Raw genomic sequence first — 18765 nt, 5'->3', positions numbered from 1 at the left:
TGGTATCTGTCCCCCACTTTTCCTTCGCTACATCGACGACTGCATTGGCGCTGCTTCCTGCACGCATGCAGAACTCGTTGACTTTATTAACTTTGCCTCCAACTTTCACCCTGCCCTCAAGTTTACCTGGTCCATTTCCGACACCTCCCTCCCCTTTCTAGATCTTTCTGTCTCTGTCTCTGGAGACAGCTTATCCACTGATGTCTACTATAAGCCTACTGACTCTCACAGCTATCTGGACTATTCCTCTTCTCACCCTGTCTCTTGCAAAAACGCCATCCCCTTCTCGCAATTCCTCCGTCTCCGCCGCATCTGCTCTCAGGATGAGGCTTTTCGTTCTAGGACGAGGGAGATGTCTTCCTTTTTTAAAGAAAGGGGCTTCCCTTCCTCCACTATCAACTCTGCTCTTCAACGCATCTCCCCCATTTCACATACATCTGCTCTCACTCCATCCTCCCACCACCCCACTAGGAATAGGGTTCCCCTGGTCCTCACCTACCACCCCACCAGCCTCCGGGTCCAACATATTATTCTCTGTAACTTTCGCCACCTCCAACGGGATCCCACCACTAAGCACATCTTTCCCTCCCCCCCCCTCTGCATTCCGCAGGGATCGCTCCCTACACAACTCCCTTGTCCATTCGTCCCCCCCATCCCTCCCCACTGATCTCCCTCCTGGCACTTATCCTTGTAAGCGGAACAAGTGCTACACATACCCTTACACTTCCTCCCTTACCACCATTCAGGGCCCCAAACAGTCCTTCCAGGTGAGGCAACACTTCACCTGTGAGTCGGCTGGGGTGATATACTGCGTCCGGTGCTCCCGGTGTGGCCTTTTATATATTGGCGAGATCCGACGCAGACTGGGAGACCGCTTTGCTGAACATCTACGCTCTGTCTGCCAGAGAAAGCAGGATCTCCCAGTGGCCACACATTTTAATTCCACATCCCATTCCCATTCGGACATGTCCATCCACGGCCTCCTCTACTGTAAAGATGAAGCCACACTCAGGTTGGAGGAACAACACCTTATATTCCGGCTGGGTAGCCTCCAACATGATGACATCGACTTCTCTAACTTCCGCTAATGCCCCACCTCCCCCTCGTACCCCATCTGTTACTCATTTTTATACACACATTCTTTCTCTCACTCTCCTTTTTCTCCCTCTGTCCCTCTGAATATACCTCTTGCCTATCCTCTGGGTTCCCCCCCCCATCTTTTTCCCTGGACCTCCTGTCCCATGATCCTCTCGTATCCCCTTTTGCCAATCACCTGTCCAGCTTTCGGCTCTATCCCTCCCCCTCCTGTCTTCTCCTATCATTTTGGATCTCCCCCTCTCCCTCCAGCTTTCAAATCTCTTACTAACTCTTCCTTCAGTTAGTCCTGACGAAGGGTCTCGGCCTGAAACGTCGACTGTACCTCTTCCTACAGATGCTGCCTGGCCTGCTGCGTTCACCAGCAACTTTGATGTCTGTTGTAAGGCAAGAGGCACAACCTGGTTTCCTCAACAAGAAGGCGGGACTCTTCCTCAGCAAGATGGCGCATGGTTGACTCGATTAACAAAATGGCGTTACCTTACCAAGATGTCTGGCAGAGACCTTAACAAGATGGCGCGACCTTCACCTTACTAAGATGGCGGAGCAACGGACCCGGCGTGTAGTCCGGGAGTTCCGGTTGGACATGCGTAGCCAATGCCGAGTGCCCGCCTGAGGGGAGGAGAGAGCGCGCTCCCGTCTCTTCAGCTCATGCACGTGTCCGGCTCTGTGTCGGCGATCCGACCGTTCCGTTCGAGCGCGCGCCCCCGGTAACGCTCGGCCCGTCCTCCCGCTCCTACTGCCCCGGACATGGAGTGTCTGCTGGTGAGCGAGGCCGGAGCTCACTCTCCCGTTACCCTACCACTGGGCACGGCGCGCACCCTGGGGCGCGGCCCCGACACCCGCGTCACCGACAGGCGGTGCAGCCGCCGGCAAGGTGGGCGAGAGGGTTCTGCTGGGAAACGGGTGGAGGGCTGAGGGGGTCGATAAGGGTGGGAGGAGGTGAGGGTGAGTGAGGGGTCTGGGGGTGAGTGAAGGGTGGAGAAGGGGTCTGGGGGTGAGTGAAGGGTGGAGAAGGGGTCAGGGGTGAGTCAAGGGTGGAGAAAGGGTCAGGGGGTGAGTGAAGGGTGGAGAAAGGGTCAGGGGGGTGAGTGAGGGGTGGAGAAGGGGTCAGGGGGGGTGAGTGAGGGGTGGAGAAGGGGTCAGGGGTGAGTGAAGGGTGGAGAAAGGTCTGGGGGTGAGTGAGGGGTGGAGAAGGTCAAGTGAAGGGTGGAGAAAGGGTCAGGGGGTGAGTGAAGGGTGGAGAAAGGGTCAGGGGGTGAGTGAAGGGTGGAGAAAGGGTCAGGGGGTGAGTGAAGGGTGGAGAAAGGGTCAGGGGGTGAGTGAAGGGTGGAGAAAGGGTCAGGGGGTGAGTGAGGGGTGGAGAAGGGGTCAGGGGTGAGTGAAGGGTGGAGAAAGGGTCAGGGGGTGAGTGAGGGGTGGAGAAGGTCTGGGGGTGAGTGAAGGGTGGAGAAAGGGTCAGGGGGTGAGTGAAGGATGGAGAAAGGGTCGGGGTGAGTGAGGGGTGGAGAAGGGGTCAGGGGGTGAGTGAGGGGTGGAGAAGGGGTCAGGGGTGAGTGAGGGGTGGAGAAGGGGTCAGGGGGTGAGTGAGGGTGGAGAAAGGGTCAGGGGTGAATGAAGGGTGGAGAAAGGGTCAGGGGTGAGTGAGGGGTGGAGAAGGGGTCCAGGGGGTGAGTGAGGGGTGGAGAAGGGGTCAGGGGTGCGAGGGGTGGAGAAAGGGTCAGGGGTGAGTGAGGGGTGGAGAAAGGGTCAGGGGGTGAGTGAGGGGTGGAGAAGGGGTCAGGGGTGAGTGAGGGGTGGAGAAGGGGTCAGGGGGTGAGTGAGGGTGGAGAAAGGGTCAGGGGTGAGTGAGGGGTGGAGAAGGGGTCAGAGTGAGTGAGGGGTGGAGAAAGGGTCAGGGGTGGAGAAGGGGTCAGGGGGTGAGTGAGGGTGGAGAAAGGGTCAGGGGGTGAGTGAAGGGTGGAGAAAGGGTCGGGTGAGGGGTGGAGAAAGGGTCTGGGGGTGAGTGAGAGGTGGAGAAGGGGTCAGGGGTGAGAGGGGTGGAGAAAGGGTCAGGGGATGAGAGGGGTGGAGAAGGGTTCAGGATGGGAGGGGTGGAGAAGGGGGTGTGGGTGTGAGGGGAGCAGGAGATTGTCTGGCCACAGACAGGAGCAAGGTTTGATTTACTCGGGGAGATTTGGGGTTTCCCTGTGTGATCTTGCTGTGCTTTTCCCACAGTACAACTGGTGGCCGATTACAAATCAAAGAGCGTCCGTGTCAAGCAGGTGGGCTTCAGTCATCTTCCCCCTTCACCCCTCCTGCCATCTCTCACCTACTCGCCACACCTCTTCCCTATCTCCCCCGCACCCAAATGACCTCTTTCTCTCTCCCCTTAAACACCCCTCACTCTTCCATACACCACCTCCCTCTCCATACTCTCTACCCTTCTCCCTCCTGTCTTACTCAGTCTCCTCCCTCAGCCCCGCACACTGAACTCATTTCCCTCCCTCACCCTCTCATCTCACTCCACTCCCCTCACTAACTCTTTCTCAACTCCTCCTCCCTTACCCATCTCTCTTTTCTGACCCTTCCCCCTCTCCACCCTCTCCCCCTCCCCCTCCCCCTCCCCCCTTCCCCTCCCCCTCCCTCTCCCCCCTTCCCCATCCCCTCCCTCTCCCCCATCCCCTCCCTCTCCCCATCCCCTCCCTCTCCCCATCCCCTCTCCCCCCTCTCCCCATCCCCTCTCCCCATCCCCCCTCTCCCCTCTCCCCCATCCCCTCTCCCCCCTCTCCCCTCTCCCCCCTCTCCCCTCTCCCCCATCCCCTCTCCCCCCTCTCCCCTCCCCCCATCCCCTCTCCCCCCTCTCCCCCTCCCTCTCCCCCTCCCCCTTCTCCTCCATCTCTCTCCCCCTCCCCTCCCTCTCTCTCCCCCCTCTCTCCCCCCTCCCTCTCCCCCTCCCCCTTCTCCTCCCCCTTCTCCTCCCCCTCTCTCCCCCCTCTCTCCAGCCTCCCTCTCTCCCCCTCCCCTCCCTCTCTCCCCCTCTCCCTCTCTCCCTCTCCTCCTCTCCTCCTCTCCCTCTTCCCCCTCTCCTCCTCTCCCTCTCCTCCTCTCCCTCTCCTCCTCTCCCTCTCCTCCTCTCCCTCTCCTCCTCTCCCTCTCCTCCTCTCCCTCTCCTCCTCTCCCTCTCCTCCTCTCCCTCTCCTCCTCTCCCTCTCCTCCTCTCCCTCTCCTCCTCTCCCTCTCCTCCTCTCCCTCTCCTCCTCTCCCTCTCCTCCTCTCCCTCTCCTCCTCTCCCTCTTCCCCTCTCCCTCTCCCTCTCCCTCCCCTCTCCCTCTCTCTCCCCCTCTCTCCTCCCCTCTTCTCCCCTCCCTCTCTCCCCCTCCCTCTCTCTCCCCCTTCCTCTCTCTCCCCCTCCCTCTCTCTCCCCTCCCTCTCTCCCCTCTCTCTCTCCCCTCCCTCTCTCTCCCCTCCCTCTCTCTCCCCTCCCTCTCTCTCCCCTCCCTCTCTCCCCTCCCTCTCTCTCCCCCTCCCTCTCTCCCTCTTCCCCTCCCTCTCTCCCTCTCTCCCTCCCTCTTCCCCTCTCCCCCTCCCTCTTCCCCTCTCTCCCTCCCTCTTCCCCTCTCCCCCTCCCTCTTCCCCTCTCCCTCTCCCTCTCCCCCTCTCCCTCTCCCTCCCTCTTCCCCCCTCTCTCCCCCTCCCTCCCTCTCTCCCCCTCCCTCCCTCTCTCCCCCTCCCTCCCTCTCTCCCCCTCCCTCCCTCTCTCCCCCTCCCTCCCTCTCTCCCCCTCCCTCTCTCTCTCCCCCTCCCCTCTCCCTCTCTCCCTCCCCCCTCCCTCTCTCCCTCTCCCCCTCTCCCCTCCTCCTCTCCCTCTTCCCCTCTCCCTCTCCCTCTCCCCCTCTCCCTCTCCCTCCCTCTCCCCCTCTCTCCGCCGCCTCTCTCCTCCCCTCTTCTCCCCTCTCTCTGACTCCTGTCTCTCTCTGTCCCACAGCTGGGTACAAACCCAACTTCGGTGAATGGCCAGGTGCTTTCCCCTGGGTCAGAGGCGGTGTGGGAGGAGGGGGCCACGCTGTACCTGGTGAACGGGCAGTACCCCTACACCTTCTGCTTCCGTCCCGCGGAGCCTGCAGTCCATCAACCTTCCTCCAACGCCAGCCGCAAGCGAGCCCAGGAGGGAGCCCCCGATGCCCCCGAGGTTCCCAGTAAGCGGGCGAACGTGGAGGAGAGCGGACGGGAGGAGGTGGTGAGGGGAGGGGTAGCCACAAACTCTCAGGGCAAAGCTCCCGCTTGCCCTCAGGACACCTGGATCGAGGACAAGAGCCTGCTTGTGTTTACCAAGGCGGGAGTGTGCGCCAGATCAAAGGTAAGAGTCACGGGTCCAAAGAGGAAGAAAGATGCTAAGGGGAGTACGTGGAGGCCGTGGCTGACAAGGGAAGTAATGGACAGTATAAAAATAAAAGAGAAGTATAACATAGCAATGACGAGTGGGAAGCCGGAGGATTGGGAAACATTTAAAGAGCAACAGAAGGTAACTAAAAAGGCAATACATGGAGAAAAAATGAGGTACAAAGGTAAACTAGCCAAGAATATAAAGGAGGATAGTAAAAGCTTCTTTAGGTATGTGAAAAGGAAAAAAAAATAGTTAAGACCAAAATTGGGCCCTTGAAGACAGAAGCGGGTGAATTTATTATGGGGAACAAGGAAATGGCAGATGAGTTGAACAGGCTCTTTGGATCTGTCTTCACTAGGGAAGACACAAACAATCTCCCAGATGTAATTGTGGCCAAAGGACCTAGGGTAATGGATGAACTGAAGGAAATTTATATTAGGCAGGAAATGGTGTTGGATAGACTGTTGGATCTGAAGGCTGATAAGTCCCCAGGACCTGATGGTCTGCATCCCAGGGTACTTAAGGAGGTGGCTTTAGAAATCGTGGATGCATTGGTAATCATTTTCCAATGTTCTATAGATTCAGGATCAGTTCCTGTGGATTGGAGGGTGGCTAATGTTGTCCCTCTCTTCAAGAAGGGAGGAAGAGAGAAAACAGGGAATTATAGACCGGTTAGCCTGACGTCGGTGGTGGGAAAGATGCTGGAGTCAATTATAAAAGATGAAATTACGACACATCTGGATAGCAGTAACGGGATCGGTCCGAGTCAGCATGGATTTATGAAGGAGAAATCATGCTTGATTAACCTTCTGGAATTTTTTGAGGATGTAACTATGAAAATGGACAAGGGAGAGCCAGTGGACGTAGTGTACCTGGACTTTCAGAAAGCCTTTGATAAAGTCCCACATAGGAGATTAGTGGGCAAAGTTAGGGCACATGGTATTGGGGGCAGAGTACTGACATGGATTGAAAATTGGCTGGCTGACAGTAAACGAGTAGCGTTTAACGGGTCCCTTTCGGAATGGCAGGCGGTGACCAGTGGGATACCGCAGGGTTCAGTGCTGGGACCGCAGCTGTTTACAATATATATTAATGATTTAGATGAGGGAATTAAAAGTAACATTAGCAAATTTGCTGATGACACAAAGCTGGGTGGCAGTGTGAAATGTGAGGAGGATATTATGAGAATGCAGGGTGACCTGGACAGGCTGGGTGAGTGGGCAGATGCGTGGCAGATGCAGTTTAATGTGGATAAATGTGAGGTTATCCACTTTGGAGGTAAGAACGGGAAGGCAGATTATTATCTAAATGGAGTCAAGTTAGGAAAAAGGGAAGCACAACGAGATCTAGGTGTTCTTGTACATCAGTTACTGAAAGGAAGCACGCAAGTACAGCAGGCAGTGAAGAAAGCTAATGGCATGCTGGCCTTCATGGATTCAAGTTTTTGGATCATTGGGACCTCTTTTGGCGCAGGTGTGACCTGTACAAAAAGGACGGGTTACACTTGAATCCTAGGGGGTCCAATATCCTGGCGGGGAGATTAGCGGGGGCTACTGAGGTGACTTTAAACTAGAATGGTTGGGGGGTGGGAATCAAATTAAAGAGACTCGGAGAAAGGAGGTTAGTTCACAACTGGGAGATGGGAACAAGTGCAGAGAGACAGAAGGGTGTAAAATGAGGGTAGAAGCAAAAGGTAGTAAGGTGAAAAGTAGAAGTGGCAGGCTGGCAAATCCAGGGTAAAAATGAAATAGGGCCACTTTTCAACATAATTGTATAAGGGCTAAGAGTGTTGTAAAAGCGAGCCTGAGGGCTTTGTGTGTCAATGCAAGGAGCATTCGTAACAAGGTGGATGAATTAAAAGTGCAGATTGTTATTAATGAATATGATACAGTTGGGATCACAGAGACATGGCTCCAGGGTGACCAAGGATGGGAGCTCAACATATTCAACATTCAGGAGGGATAGACATGAAAGAAAAGGAGGTGGGGTAGCATTGCTGGTTAGAGAGGAGATTAACGCAATAGAAAGGAAGGACATTAGCCGGGAGGATGTGGAATCGATATGGGTAGAGCTGCATAACACTAAGGGGCAGAAAACGCTGGTGGGAGTTGTGTACAGGCCACCTAACAGTAGTAGTAAGGTTGGGAATGGTATTAAACAGGAAATTAGAAATGTGTGCAATAAAGGAACAGCAGTTATAATGGGTGACTTCAATCTACATATAGATTGGGTGAACCAAATTGGTAAGGGTGCTGAGGAAGAGGATTTCTTGGAACGTATGCGGGATGGTTTTTTGAACCAACATGTCGAGGAACCAACTAGAGAGCAGGCTATTCTAGACTGGGTATTGAGCAATGAGGAAGGGTTAATTAGCAATCTTGTCGTGAAAGGCCCCTTGGGTAAGAGTGACCATAATATGATGGAATTCTTCATTAAGATGGAGAGTGACATAGTTAATTCAGAAACAAAGGTTCTGAACTTAAAGAAGGTTAACTTTGAAGGTATGAGATGTGAATTAGCTAAGATGGACTGGTAAATGACACTTAAAGGGTTGACGGTGGATATGCAATGGCAAGCATTTAAAGATCACATGGATGAACGACAACAATTGTTCATCCCAGTTTGGCAAAAGAATAAATCAGGGAAGGTAGTGCACCCGTGGCTGACAAGGGAAATTAGGGATAGTATCAATTCCAAAGAAGAAACATACAAATTAGCCAGAAAAAGTGGCTCACCTGAGGACTGGGAGAAATTCAGAGTCCAGCAGAGGAGGACAAAGGGCTTAATTAGGAAAGGGAAAAAAGATTATGAGAGAAAACTGGCAGGGAACATAAAGGCTTTTATAGATATGTGAAAAGAAAAAGATTGATTAAGACAAATGTAGGTCCTCTACAGACAGAAACAGGTGAATTGATTATGGGGAGCAAGGACATGGCAGACCAATTGAATAACTACTTTGGTTCTGTCTTCACTAAGGAGGACATAAATAATCTTCCAGAAATAGTAGGGGACAGAGGGTCCAGTGAGATGGAGGAACTGAGGGAAATACATGTTAGTAGGGAAGTGGTGTTAGGTAAATTGAAGGGATTAAAGGCAGATAAATCCCCAGGGCCAGATGGTCAGCATCCCAGAGTGCTTAAGGAAGTAGCCCAAAAAATAGTGGATGTATTAGTGATAATTTTTCAAAACTCTTTAGATTCTGGACTAATTCCTGAGGATTGGAGGGTGGCTAATGTAACCCCACTTTTTAAAAAAAGGAGGGAGAGAGAAACCGGGGAATTATAGACCGGTTAGCCGAACATCGGTGGTGGGGAAAATGCTAGAGTCAGTTATCAAAGATGTGATAACAGCACATCTGGAAAGTGGTGAAATCATGGGACAAAGTCAGCATGGATTTGTGAAAGAAAAATCATGTCTAATGAATCTCATAGAATTTTTTGAGGATGTAACTAGTAGAGTGGATAGGGGAGAACCAGTGGATGTGGTATATTTGGATTTTCAAAAGGCTTTTGACAAGGTCCCACACAGGAGATTAGTGTGCAAACTTAAAGCACACGGTATTGGGGGTAAGGTATTGATGTGGATAGAGAATTGGTTGGCAGACGGGAAGCAAAGAGTGGGAATAAACGGGACCTTTTCAGAATGGCAGGCAGTGACTAGTGGGGTACCGCAAGGCTCAGTGCTGGGACCCCAGTTGTTTACAATATATATTAATGACTTGGATGAGGGAATTAAATGCAGCATCTCCAAGTTTGCGGATGACACGAAGCTGGGTGGCAGTGTTAACTGTGAGGAGGATGCTAAGAGGATGCAGGGTGACTTGGATAGGTTAGGTGAGTGGGCAAATTCATGGCAGATGCAATTTAATGTAGATAAATGTGAGGTTATCCACTTTGGTGGCAAAAACAGGAAAACAGATTATTATCTGAATGGTGGCCAATTAGGAAAAGGGGAGGTGCAACGAGACCTGGGTGTCATTATACACCAGTCATTGAAAGTGGGCATGCAGGTACAGCAGGCGGTGAAAAAGGCGAATGGTATGCTGGCATTCATAGCAAGAGGATTCGAGTACAGGAGCAGGGAGGTACTACTGTAGTTGTACAAGGCCTTGGTGAGACCGCACCTGGAGTATTGTGTGCAGTTTTGGTCCCCTAATCTGAGGAAAGACATCCTTGCCATAGAGGGAGTACAAAGAAGGTTCACCAGATTGATTCCTCGGATGGCAGGACTTTCATATGATGAAAGACTGGATCGGCTAGGCTTATACTATCTAGAATTTAGAAGATTGAAGGGGGATCTTATTGAAATGTATAAAATCCTAAAGGGATTGGACAGGCTAGATGCAGGAAGATTGTTCCCGATGTTGGGGAAGTCCAGAACGAGGGGTCACAGTTTGAGGATAAAGGGGAAGCCTTTTAGGACCGAGATTAGGAAAAGCTTCTTCACACAGAGAGTGGTGAATCTGTGGAATTCTCTGCCACAGGAAACAGTTGAGGCCAGTTCATTGGCTATATTTAAGAGGGAGTTAGATATGGCCCTTGTGGCTGAAGAGATCGGGGGGTATGGAGGGAAGGCAGGTACAGGGTTCTGAGTTGGATGAACAGGCATGATCATACTGAATGTCGGTGCAGGCTCGAAGGGCCGAATGGCCTACTCCTGCACCTATTGTCTATTGCCTATTGTCTATTGGGTCAGAGATGGGTACCCTGGAGAGGGTTATCGGCTGGGATCTGATCCGATCCAGGGGTTTATACATGGAATTGGGTTACAGACTGGGATCTAATGAAGGGGTTTATGTGGGGAGGGAGTTTATACGTAGAATAACTATTAACCGGAGTAGAATACACACTGGGTTTTGATGAAAACGATCACATTCCTTTTCTAATAATTGCTGGTGAACGCAGCAGGCCAGGCAGTGTCTCTAGGAAGAGGGAAGATGTTTTGGGCCGAGACCCTTCGTCAGGACTAACTGAAGGAAGAGCTGGTAAGAGATTTGACAGTGGGAGGCGGAGGGGGAGATCCAAAATGATAGGAGAAGAGAGGAGCGGGAGGGATAGAGCCAAGAGCTGGATAGGTGATTGACAAAGGGGATATGAGAGGATCATGGGACAGGAGGTCCGGGAAGAAAGACAAGGGGGGGGGACCCAGAGGATGGGCAAGGGGTATAGTGAGAGGGACAGAGGGAGAAAAAGGAGAGTGAGAGAAAGAATGTGTGTATAAAAATAAATAACGGATGGGGTACAATGGGGAGGTGGGGCATTAGCGGAAGTTAGAGAGGTCAGTGTTCATGCCATCAGGTTGGAGGCTACTCAGACGGAATATAAGGTGTTGTTCCTCCAACCTGAGTGTGGCTTCATCTTTACAATAGAGGAGGCCGTGGATAGACATGTCAGAATGGGAATAGGATGTGGAATTAAAATGTGTGGCCACTGGGAGATCCTGCTTTCTCTGGCGGACAGAGCGTAGGTGTTCAGCAAAACGACCTCCCAGTCTGCGTCGGGTCTCGCCAATATGTTAAAGTCCACATCGGGAGCACCGGACGCAGTATATCACCCCAGCCGACTCACAGGTGAAGTGTCGCCTCACCTGGAAGGACTGTCTGGGGCCCTGAGTGGTGGTAAGGGAGGAAGTGTAAGGGCATGTGTAGCACTTGTTCCGCTTACAAGGATAAGTGCCAGGAGGGAGATCGGTGGGGAGGGATGGGGGCAATGAATGGACGAGGGATTCACGTAGGGAGCGATCCCTGCGGAAAGCGGGGGGGGGGAGGGAAAGATGTGCTTAGTGGTGACTGGGAGACTGTTTCGCTGAACACCTATGCTCTGTCCGCTAGAGAAAGCAGGATCTCCCAGTGGCCACACATTTTAATTCCACATCCCATTCCCATTCTGATATGTCTATCCACGGCCTCCTCTACTGTAAAGATGAAGCCACACTCAGGTTGGAGGAACAACACCTTATAGTCCGTCTGGGTAGCCTCCAACCTGATGGCATGAACATCGACTTCTCTAACTTCCGCTAAGGCCCCACCTCCCCCTCGTACCCCATCTGTTACTTATTTATTTATTTATTATTAAATTTCTCTCTCTCTCTCTCTCTCCTTTTTCTCCCTCTGTCGCTCTCACTATACCCCTTGCCCATCCTCTGGGCTTCCCTTCCCCCTTGTCTTTCTTCCCGGACCTCCTGTCCTCTGATCCTCTCATATCCCTTTTGCCTATCACCTGTCCAGCTCTTGGCTCCATCCCTCCCCCTCCTGTCTTCTCCTATCATTTTGGATCTCCCCCTCCCCCTCCCACTTTCAAATCTCTTACTAGCTCTTCTTTCAGTCAGTCCTGACGAAGGGTCTCGGCCCGAAACGTCGACTGTACCTCTTCCTAGAGATGCTGCCTGGCCTGCTGCGTTCACCAGCAATTTTTACGTGTGTCGCTTGAAATTCCAGCACCTGCAGATTTCCACGTGTTTACATTCCATTTCTGTCTGTTTAGTTTGCAGGGTTTGATATCGATGGGACAATTATAACAACAAAATCAGGAAATGTTTTTCCCATTGGAGTGGATGACTGGAGGTACAGGGCGCTGGGGGAGAGGGGTCACTGAGGGACGGTGTGAGGGAGCTGGATTAATGTCAGTGGGGATACAGTCAGTGATACAGGGCGCTGGGGGAGAGGGGTCACTGAGGGATGATGGGAGGGAGCTGGATTAATGTCAGTGGGGATACGGTCTGAAACAGGGTGCTGAGGGACGGTGTGAGGGAGTTGGATTAATGTCAGTGGGGATACAGTCAGTGACACAGGGCACTGGGGGAGAGGGTCACTGAGGGATGATGGGAGGGAGCTGGATTAATGTCAGTGGGGATACGGTCAGTGACACAGGGCGTTGGGGAGAGGGGTCAGTGAGGGATAGTGGGAGGGAGCTGGATTAATGTCAATGGGGATACAGTCTGAAACAGGGTGCTGAGGGATGGTGTGAGGGAGTTGGATTAATGTCAGTGGGGATACAGTCAGTGACACGGCACTGGGGGAGAGGGGTCACTGAGGGATGGTGTGAGGGAGCTGGATTAATGTCAGTGGGGATACAGTCAGTGACACAGGGTGCTGAGGGAGAGGGTCACTGAGGGACGGTGTGAGGGAGCTGGATTAATGTCAATGGGGATATAGTCAGTGACACAGGGCACTGGGGGAGAGGGGTCACTGAGGGACGGTGTGAGGGAGTTGGATTAATGTCAGTGGGGATACAGTCAGTGACACGGCACTGGGGGAGAGGGGTCACTGAGGGACGGTGTGAGGGAGTTGGATTAATGTCAGTGGGGATACAGTCAGTGACACGGCACTGGGGGAGAGGGGTCACTGAGGGACGGTGTGAGGGAGTTGGATTAATGTCAGTGGGGATACAGTCAGTGACACAGGGCACTGGGGGAGAGGGGTCACTGAGGGACGGTGTGAGGGAGCTGGATTAATGTCAGTGGGGATACAGTCAGTGACACGGCACTGGGGGAGAGGGGTCACTGAGGGATGGTGTGAGGGAGCTGGATTAACGTCAGTGGGGATACAGTCAGTGACACGGGGTGCTGGGGGAGAGGAGTCACTGAGGGACGGTGTGAGGGAGTTGGATTAATGTCAGTGGGGATACAGTCAGTGACAGGGCACTGGGGGAGAGGGGTCACTGAGGGATGGTGTGAGGGAGTTGGATTAATGTCAGTGGGGATACAGTCAGTGACACGGCACTGGGGGAGAGGGGTCACTGAGGGATGGTGTGAGGGAGTTGGATTAATGTCAGTGGGGATACAGTCAGTGACACGGCACTGGGGGAGAGGGGTCACTGAGGGATGGTGTGAGGGAGTTGGATTAATGTCAGTGGGGATACAGTCAGTGACACGGCACTGGGGGAGAGGGGTCACTGAGGGACGGTGTGAGGGAGTTGGATTAATGTCAGTGGGGATACAGTCAGTGACACGGGGTGCTGGGGGAGAGGAGTCACTGAGGGACGGTGTGAGGGAGTTGGATTAATGTCAGTGGGGATACAGTCAGTGACAGGGCACTGGGGGAGAGGGGTCACTGAGGGATGGTGTGAGGGAGTTGGATTAATGTCAGTGGGGATACAGTCAGTGACACGGCACTGGGGGAGAGGGGTCACTGAGGGATGGTGTGACGGAGTTGGATTAATGTCAGTGGGGATACAGTCAGTGACACGGGGTGCTGGGGGAGAGGAGTCACTGAGGGACGGTGTGAGGGAGTTGGATTAATGTCAGTGGGGATACAGTCAGTGACACGGCACTGGGGGAGAGGGGTCACTGAGGGACGGTGTGAGGGAGTTGGATTAATGTCAGTGGGGATACAGTCAGTGACACGGCACTGGGGGAGAGGGGTCACTGAGGGACGGTGTGAGGGAGCTGGATTAATGTCAGTGGGGATACAGTCAGTGACACGGCACTGGGGGAGAGGGGTCACTGAGGGATGGTGTGAGGGAGCTGGATTAACGTCAGTGGGGATACAGTCAGTCACACGGGGTGAGTCAGTGACAGGGCACTGGGGGAGAGGGGTCACTGAGGGATGGTGTGAGGGAGTTGGATTAATGTCAGTGGGGATACAGTCAGTGACACGGCACTGGGGGAGAGGGGTCACTGAGGGATGGTGTGAGGGAGTTGGATTAATGTCAGTGGGGATACAGTCAGTGACACGGCACTGGGGGAGAGGGGTCACTGAGGGACGGTGTGAGGGAGTTGGATTAATGTCAGTGGGGATACAGTCAGTGACACAGGGCACTGGGGGAGAGGGGTCACTGAGGGAGTTGGACTAATCTGTTAATTGTATGGTTTCAGAATTCTTTATCCGGAAATTCCCAAGAGACTCAAGCAGTTATTCCAGGATGGATATAAGGTGAGGTGTGTGGGAGAGGGCACAAATCTGGTCACAGTTCACTGAACGCCCCCTGGTGCCCAGTTAATCTTCATCCCTTCTGCCTGCACACGGTCCCTCTCGCACCTCTCTCTGTCTTGTGAAAGCCTCCCGAGCACCACTGTTATAATCTGCCCCCGCCACCATTCCTGGCAGCCCGTTCCGGACACCACCAGTCTGTAATATAACTCGCCCCGCACACCTCAACTCAGTTCAGGTTTAATTGTCATTCAACCATACATAAACACCCAGGAATACAACCGAGCGAGACAGCGTTACCATGGGGACAAGACAGAGAATCCACGGTTGCACAAGATAGCATGAGTGGTGTCACAGCCACGCAATAAGAGTCCAAACCCCAGCCATCAATCTACAGTCGGCAGTAGCAGAGCTTGCTGTCTGCCGGGTGAACACTGGGGGGCAGCACTGATCTAGGCTGTGCCACACTGCCCCCGCTGGCTTCGAAGCCCCTCTCCTGCCGGCTGTATACAGGCCACACCCTGGCTTGAGGCCTAGTCATTGCCAAGACAGAGACCTCCCAAACCCCCTCACCGCCAGCCAAAGTTCAAAGTAAAACTTATTATCAGAGTACGTGCACGGCACCACATACTACTCTGAGATTCTTTTCTCTGCAGGCATACTCAGCAAATCTTTTATTTTTGGCGTGTGTGCGTGCGTGCGTGTGCGATGTTGGCGGGATGATGTCTTTTTCATGCCTTTACAAGGCGCGGAGCGAGAGAGAGAGACTGTGTGACGCGCCACTCCTCCCACAGACGTTTCGCAGTATTTTCCCCTTTCATTTTACGGGGTCGAGTTGCGACCTCGACACTCAACCCGGCACGGATGGAAAGCGTACTCGGGAGTGGACCCGGCTGGGTTCGAACCCGGGAACCTCCGTTCCAGAGTCCAGCGCTGATGTCACTGCGCCACCATCCGGCCCCGTGCTCAGCAAATCTATCGAACAGTAACTGTAAACAGGATCTGTAAACAAACTGCAAGTGCAGGTATAAATAATTAGTAATAAATAACGAGCATGAAATAAGATAAAGGAGTCCTTAACTGAGTGTAGTTGTCCCCTTTTGTTCAAGAGCCTGATGGCTGAGGGGTAGTAACTGCTCCTGAACCTGGTGGTGCGAGTCCTGAAGCACTTGTACCTTCTACCTGATGGCAGCAGCGAGAAAAGAGCCTGGCCTGGGTGGCGAGGATCTCTGATAACAGTTGCTGCTGTTCTACGGCAGCGTTTCATGTAGATGTGCTCAGTGGTTGGGAGGGTTTTACCCGCGATGTACTGGCCTGAATCCACAACCTTTTGAAGGATCTTCTGCTCAAAGGCGTTGGTGTTCCCATACCAGGCAGTAATGCAGCCAGTCAGCACACTGTCCACCACATATCTATAAAAGTTTGCCAAGGGTTTTGATCTCATTCCGAATCTCTGGAGACTCCTTAGGAAGTAGAGATGCTGTTGTGCCTTTTTTGCATTGATGGGTGCAGGGCAGGTCCTTTGAGAGGGGGACACCAGGAATTTAAAATTACTGACCCTTTCTATCTCTGATTCTCCGATGATTACTGGCTCAAGGACCCCCGGTTTCCCTCTCCTGAAGTCTACAATCAGTTCCTTGGTCTTACTGACAATGAGTGAGAGGTTCTTGTTAATGACAGCACTTCAATCTCCCTCCTGAATGCTGATTCATCACCCCCTTTGATACGGTGCACAACAGCGGTGTCATTAGCAAACCCGGATACGGTATTGTAGTTACACAGTCAGAGCTGTAAAGCGAGTAGAACAGAGGACTAAGTACACGTCCCGTGGTGTTCGTGGCCGTATCGATAGACCGCAGCAAAGCTGCCTCGATCTTGGTGAGAGGGCGTGTTGGGACCAGGTGGAGGACATCCTGGGTTGGGGCACCACACGGGCAAGCTGGGGTTTAGCGGGCACCCCATCGGTGAAGTGTTTGCGCTGCTCTGGCATGTCGACTTCTGAGTCTATTTGCAGCTGAGGGAAAGCCTGGGAGGAGCGAGGTGGGGTCGTTGATCATATCTGCGCCGGAGGTCGTGTTGGTGTGCCGGTATTGGCACCATGCAGTGTGTTCATCGTAGGAGTCGAGGTTTCTCAAGCTGCAGAAAGATTTTCAGGATCTGAGTTGGGAAACTGGAGGAGCACTTTTGACGAGTTTGCGAACTGGAATGTTGTTGGGCATATTTTGGATACGCACGTAGAAGTTTGCAGAAGCTGCTGTCCTACGGATCTCCAGGACTGCTACTCCGCTCATTGTTGGGAGCCATTGGCCAGTGTGGATTATCGGGCTCCTGAGATTATTCTCAGAGCAGTATGGAGCTGTGTGTTGATGTTTGTGTGAGCATTCCTCTCCCAGGTGGGTGCACAATATTCGGTGACCGAGAAACATGGTGCTAGGCTAGATGTTCATAGGACTGACTGTTTAGCACCCCGTTTGGTTCCTGCTATCTGCCCGATCATGGCTGTTCTGGATTTTGGATTCTTTCCTACATTTTGAAGATGGATCCTGTATGAGAGAGTTCGATTTAGTGTGACTGACTCCAAAGTGCTTTGGGTGTGGGTTGTTGGGTACCTGTTTGTCATGTTGTTTGATATTAAGTTTAGGTTGGCTAGTCGAAATGTGGTGAAATATGGAAATTACTGTTTTGGTGACATCCATATTTAGGTACCACTTTGAGAAGTAGTTGGATAGGGAGTTGATATCTTGGGTAAGGTTTTTTCCAATGGATTTGGCATCGTTCGATCGGAAGGCATCAGTGTATCTAAATTTAGCAGATTTGGTTTCAACACGTTGATGTGTGGAGGTTTGCGTGCTTCGAGGACTCCCTTCAGGTGACGTCGACTCAGGGCCACCCGTGTTGGAACGGTTGTGGACGCGATGTCAGATGAAGATCAATCCAACCCCGGCTCCCGATCGGACAGCCTTGGGTCTGCCCCTCCTGGGCCACAGTTAACCATCAACACCTTTCCTGTATTGGGGCAACCAGAAGTCCACACGATAGTTCAGACACTGCTGAAGCAGGACTTAATATTAACTTGGAATTCTTCTACTCAACGCCCTGCCTTGTGAGGGCAAGCATGGGGTAGGCCGCCTTTTCCATCCTGTCACCACTGAGCACACCTACACGAAGTGCTGTTGCGGGAAAGCAGCAACCATCATCAGGGATCCCGCCTGGTCATGATCTCTTCTCGCTGCTGCCATCAGGAAGAAGGTACAGGAGCCCCAGAACTTGCACCACCAGATTCAGGAACAGTTACTACCCCTCAGCCATCAGGCTCTTGAACCAAAGGGGATCATTTCAACCTCACTCGCCCCATCATTGAATGTTCCCACAACCCGTGGACTCACTTTCCAGGACTCTTTCTCATGTTCTCGATATATATTTATTTATTATAATTTATTTCTCTCTCTGTATTTGCACTATTTGTTGTCTTTTGCATACTGGTTGAACACCCCAGTTGGGGCAGTCTTTCATTGATTCTGTTGTGGTTATTATTCTATAGATTTATTGAGTATGCCCGTAAGAAAATGAGTCTCAGGGTTCTATTTGGTGACATACGTTACTTTATTGTCGCCAAACAATTGATACTAGAACGTACAATCATCACAGCGATATTTGATTCTGCGCTTCGTGCTCCCTGGATTACAAATCGATAGTAAATAGTAAAAATTTAAATTGTAAATCATAAATAGAAAATAGAAAAGGGAAAGTAAGGTAATGCAAAAAAACCGAGAGGCAGGTCCGGATATTTGGAGGGTACGGCCCAGATCCAGGTCAGGATCTGTTCAGCAGTCTTTGATAATAAATTTACATTGAATTTTGAGCTATCAATGAGTGCAGCCACTTTCTGGGGGCTGAGGACTTGGACTCCCAAGATCTCTCTGTACATCAACACTAAGAGTCCTGTCAGGAACCATGTACCGTCCCTTAACATTTCACTTCCCAAAGAGAAGCACCTCACGTTAAACTCCATCTTCCACTTCTCCCTCCATATCTGCAACTGACCACTGTATTCCTTGGCAATATTCCGCATTATTTAAAGCATCTCCAACTTTTCTGTTGTGTGCTGATCCACCCATGTACTTTTTAATCTTAAGTCTCACAAACAGCAGATGGGATTTATTCTGGCTGGAGGTCCACGAGCTGTGGGTTGGGTAAGGATCAGTGCTGGTGTCTCTGTTTGTGAGATCTATCAAAGAGGAAAATGTACTGTTGATGGGTGAGCTTGCAGACGACAGAAGGATTGGTGGAATCGTGGGCAGTGTAGAAGACTGCCAAAGATCACAGTGGGTTATAGGTCAGTTCAGTTATGGGCAGAGAAATGGCAGGTGGAACTTAATTTGGGCACTTTGCGGGATCAGATGTCCTCTGTGGGTGAGCCAATTCCGAATCTAAA

At 52.1% G+C, this 18765-nt stretch overlaps 1 protein-coding gene and 1 long non-coding RNA gene across 3 annotated transcripts in view; one reads left to right on the top strand and one right to left on the bottom strand.

The window, feature by feature from the left end:
• The first annotated feature begins 1631 nt into the window (after nucleotides 1–1631).
• pnkp (polynucleotide kinase 3'-phosphatase) overlaps nucleotides 1632–18765 on the top strand; it is a 46967-nt gene continuing 29833 nt past the window's right edge. The window contains exons 1-5 of one of the 2 annotated variants that reach the window (XM_063060111.1): nucleotides 1632–1972; nucleotides 3313–3359; nucleotides 5063–5434; nucleotides 11944–12023; nucleotides 14276–14333. In XM_063060111.1, coding sequence (XP_062916181.1) covers nucleotides 1846–1972; nucleotides 3313–3359; nucleotides 5063–5434; nucleotides 11944–12023; nucleotides 14276–14333 — 684 coding nt within the window. In that variant the 5' untranslated portion in view covers nucleotides 1632–1845. The remainder of the gene's footprint in view (nucleotides 1973–3312; nucleotides 3360–5062; nucleotides 5435–11943; nucleotides 12024–14275; nucleotides 14334–18765) is intronic. The other variant, XM_063060110.1, reaches the window with a different exon arrangement.
• The window catches only part of LOC134352716 (uncharacterized), a 54560-nt gene continuing 50252 nt past the window's right edge, over nucleotides 14458–18765 (bottom strand). Inside the window, exon 3 of the long non-coding RNA XR_010019437.1 lies at nucleotides 14458–15343. This is a non-coding gene — a long non-coding RNA (uncharacterized LOC134352716). The remainder of the gene's footprint in view (nucleotides 15344–18765) is intronic.

The sequence above is a fragment of the Mobula hypostoma genome, chromosome 10 (assembly GCF_963921235.1).
Source record: "Mobula hypostoma chromosome 10, sMobHyp1.1, whole genome shotgun sequence".
Lineage (NCBI taxonomy): Eukaryota > Metazoa > Chordata > Chondrichthyes > Myliobatiformes > Myliobatidae > Mobula > Mobula hypostoma.
Note: the sequence above shows the minus strand (reverse complement) of the source record. Positions and strands in the feature narration are given on the sequence as shown.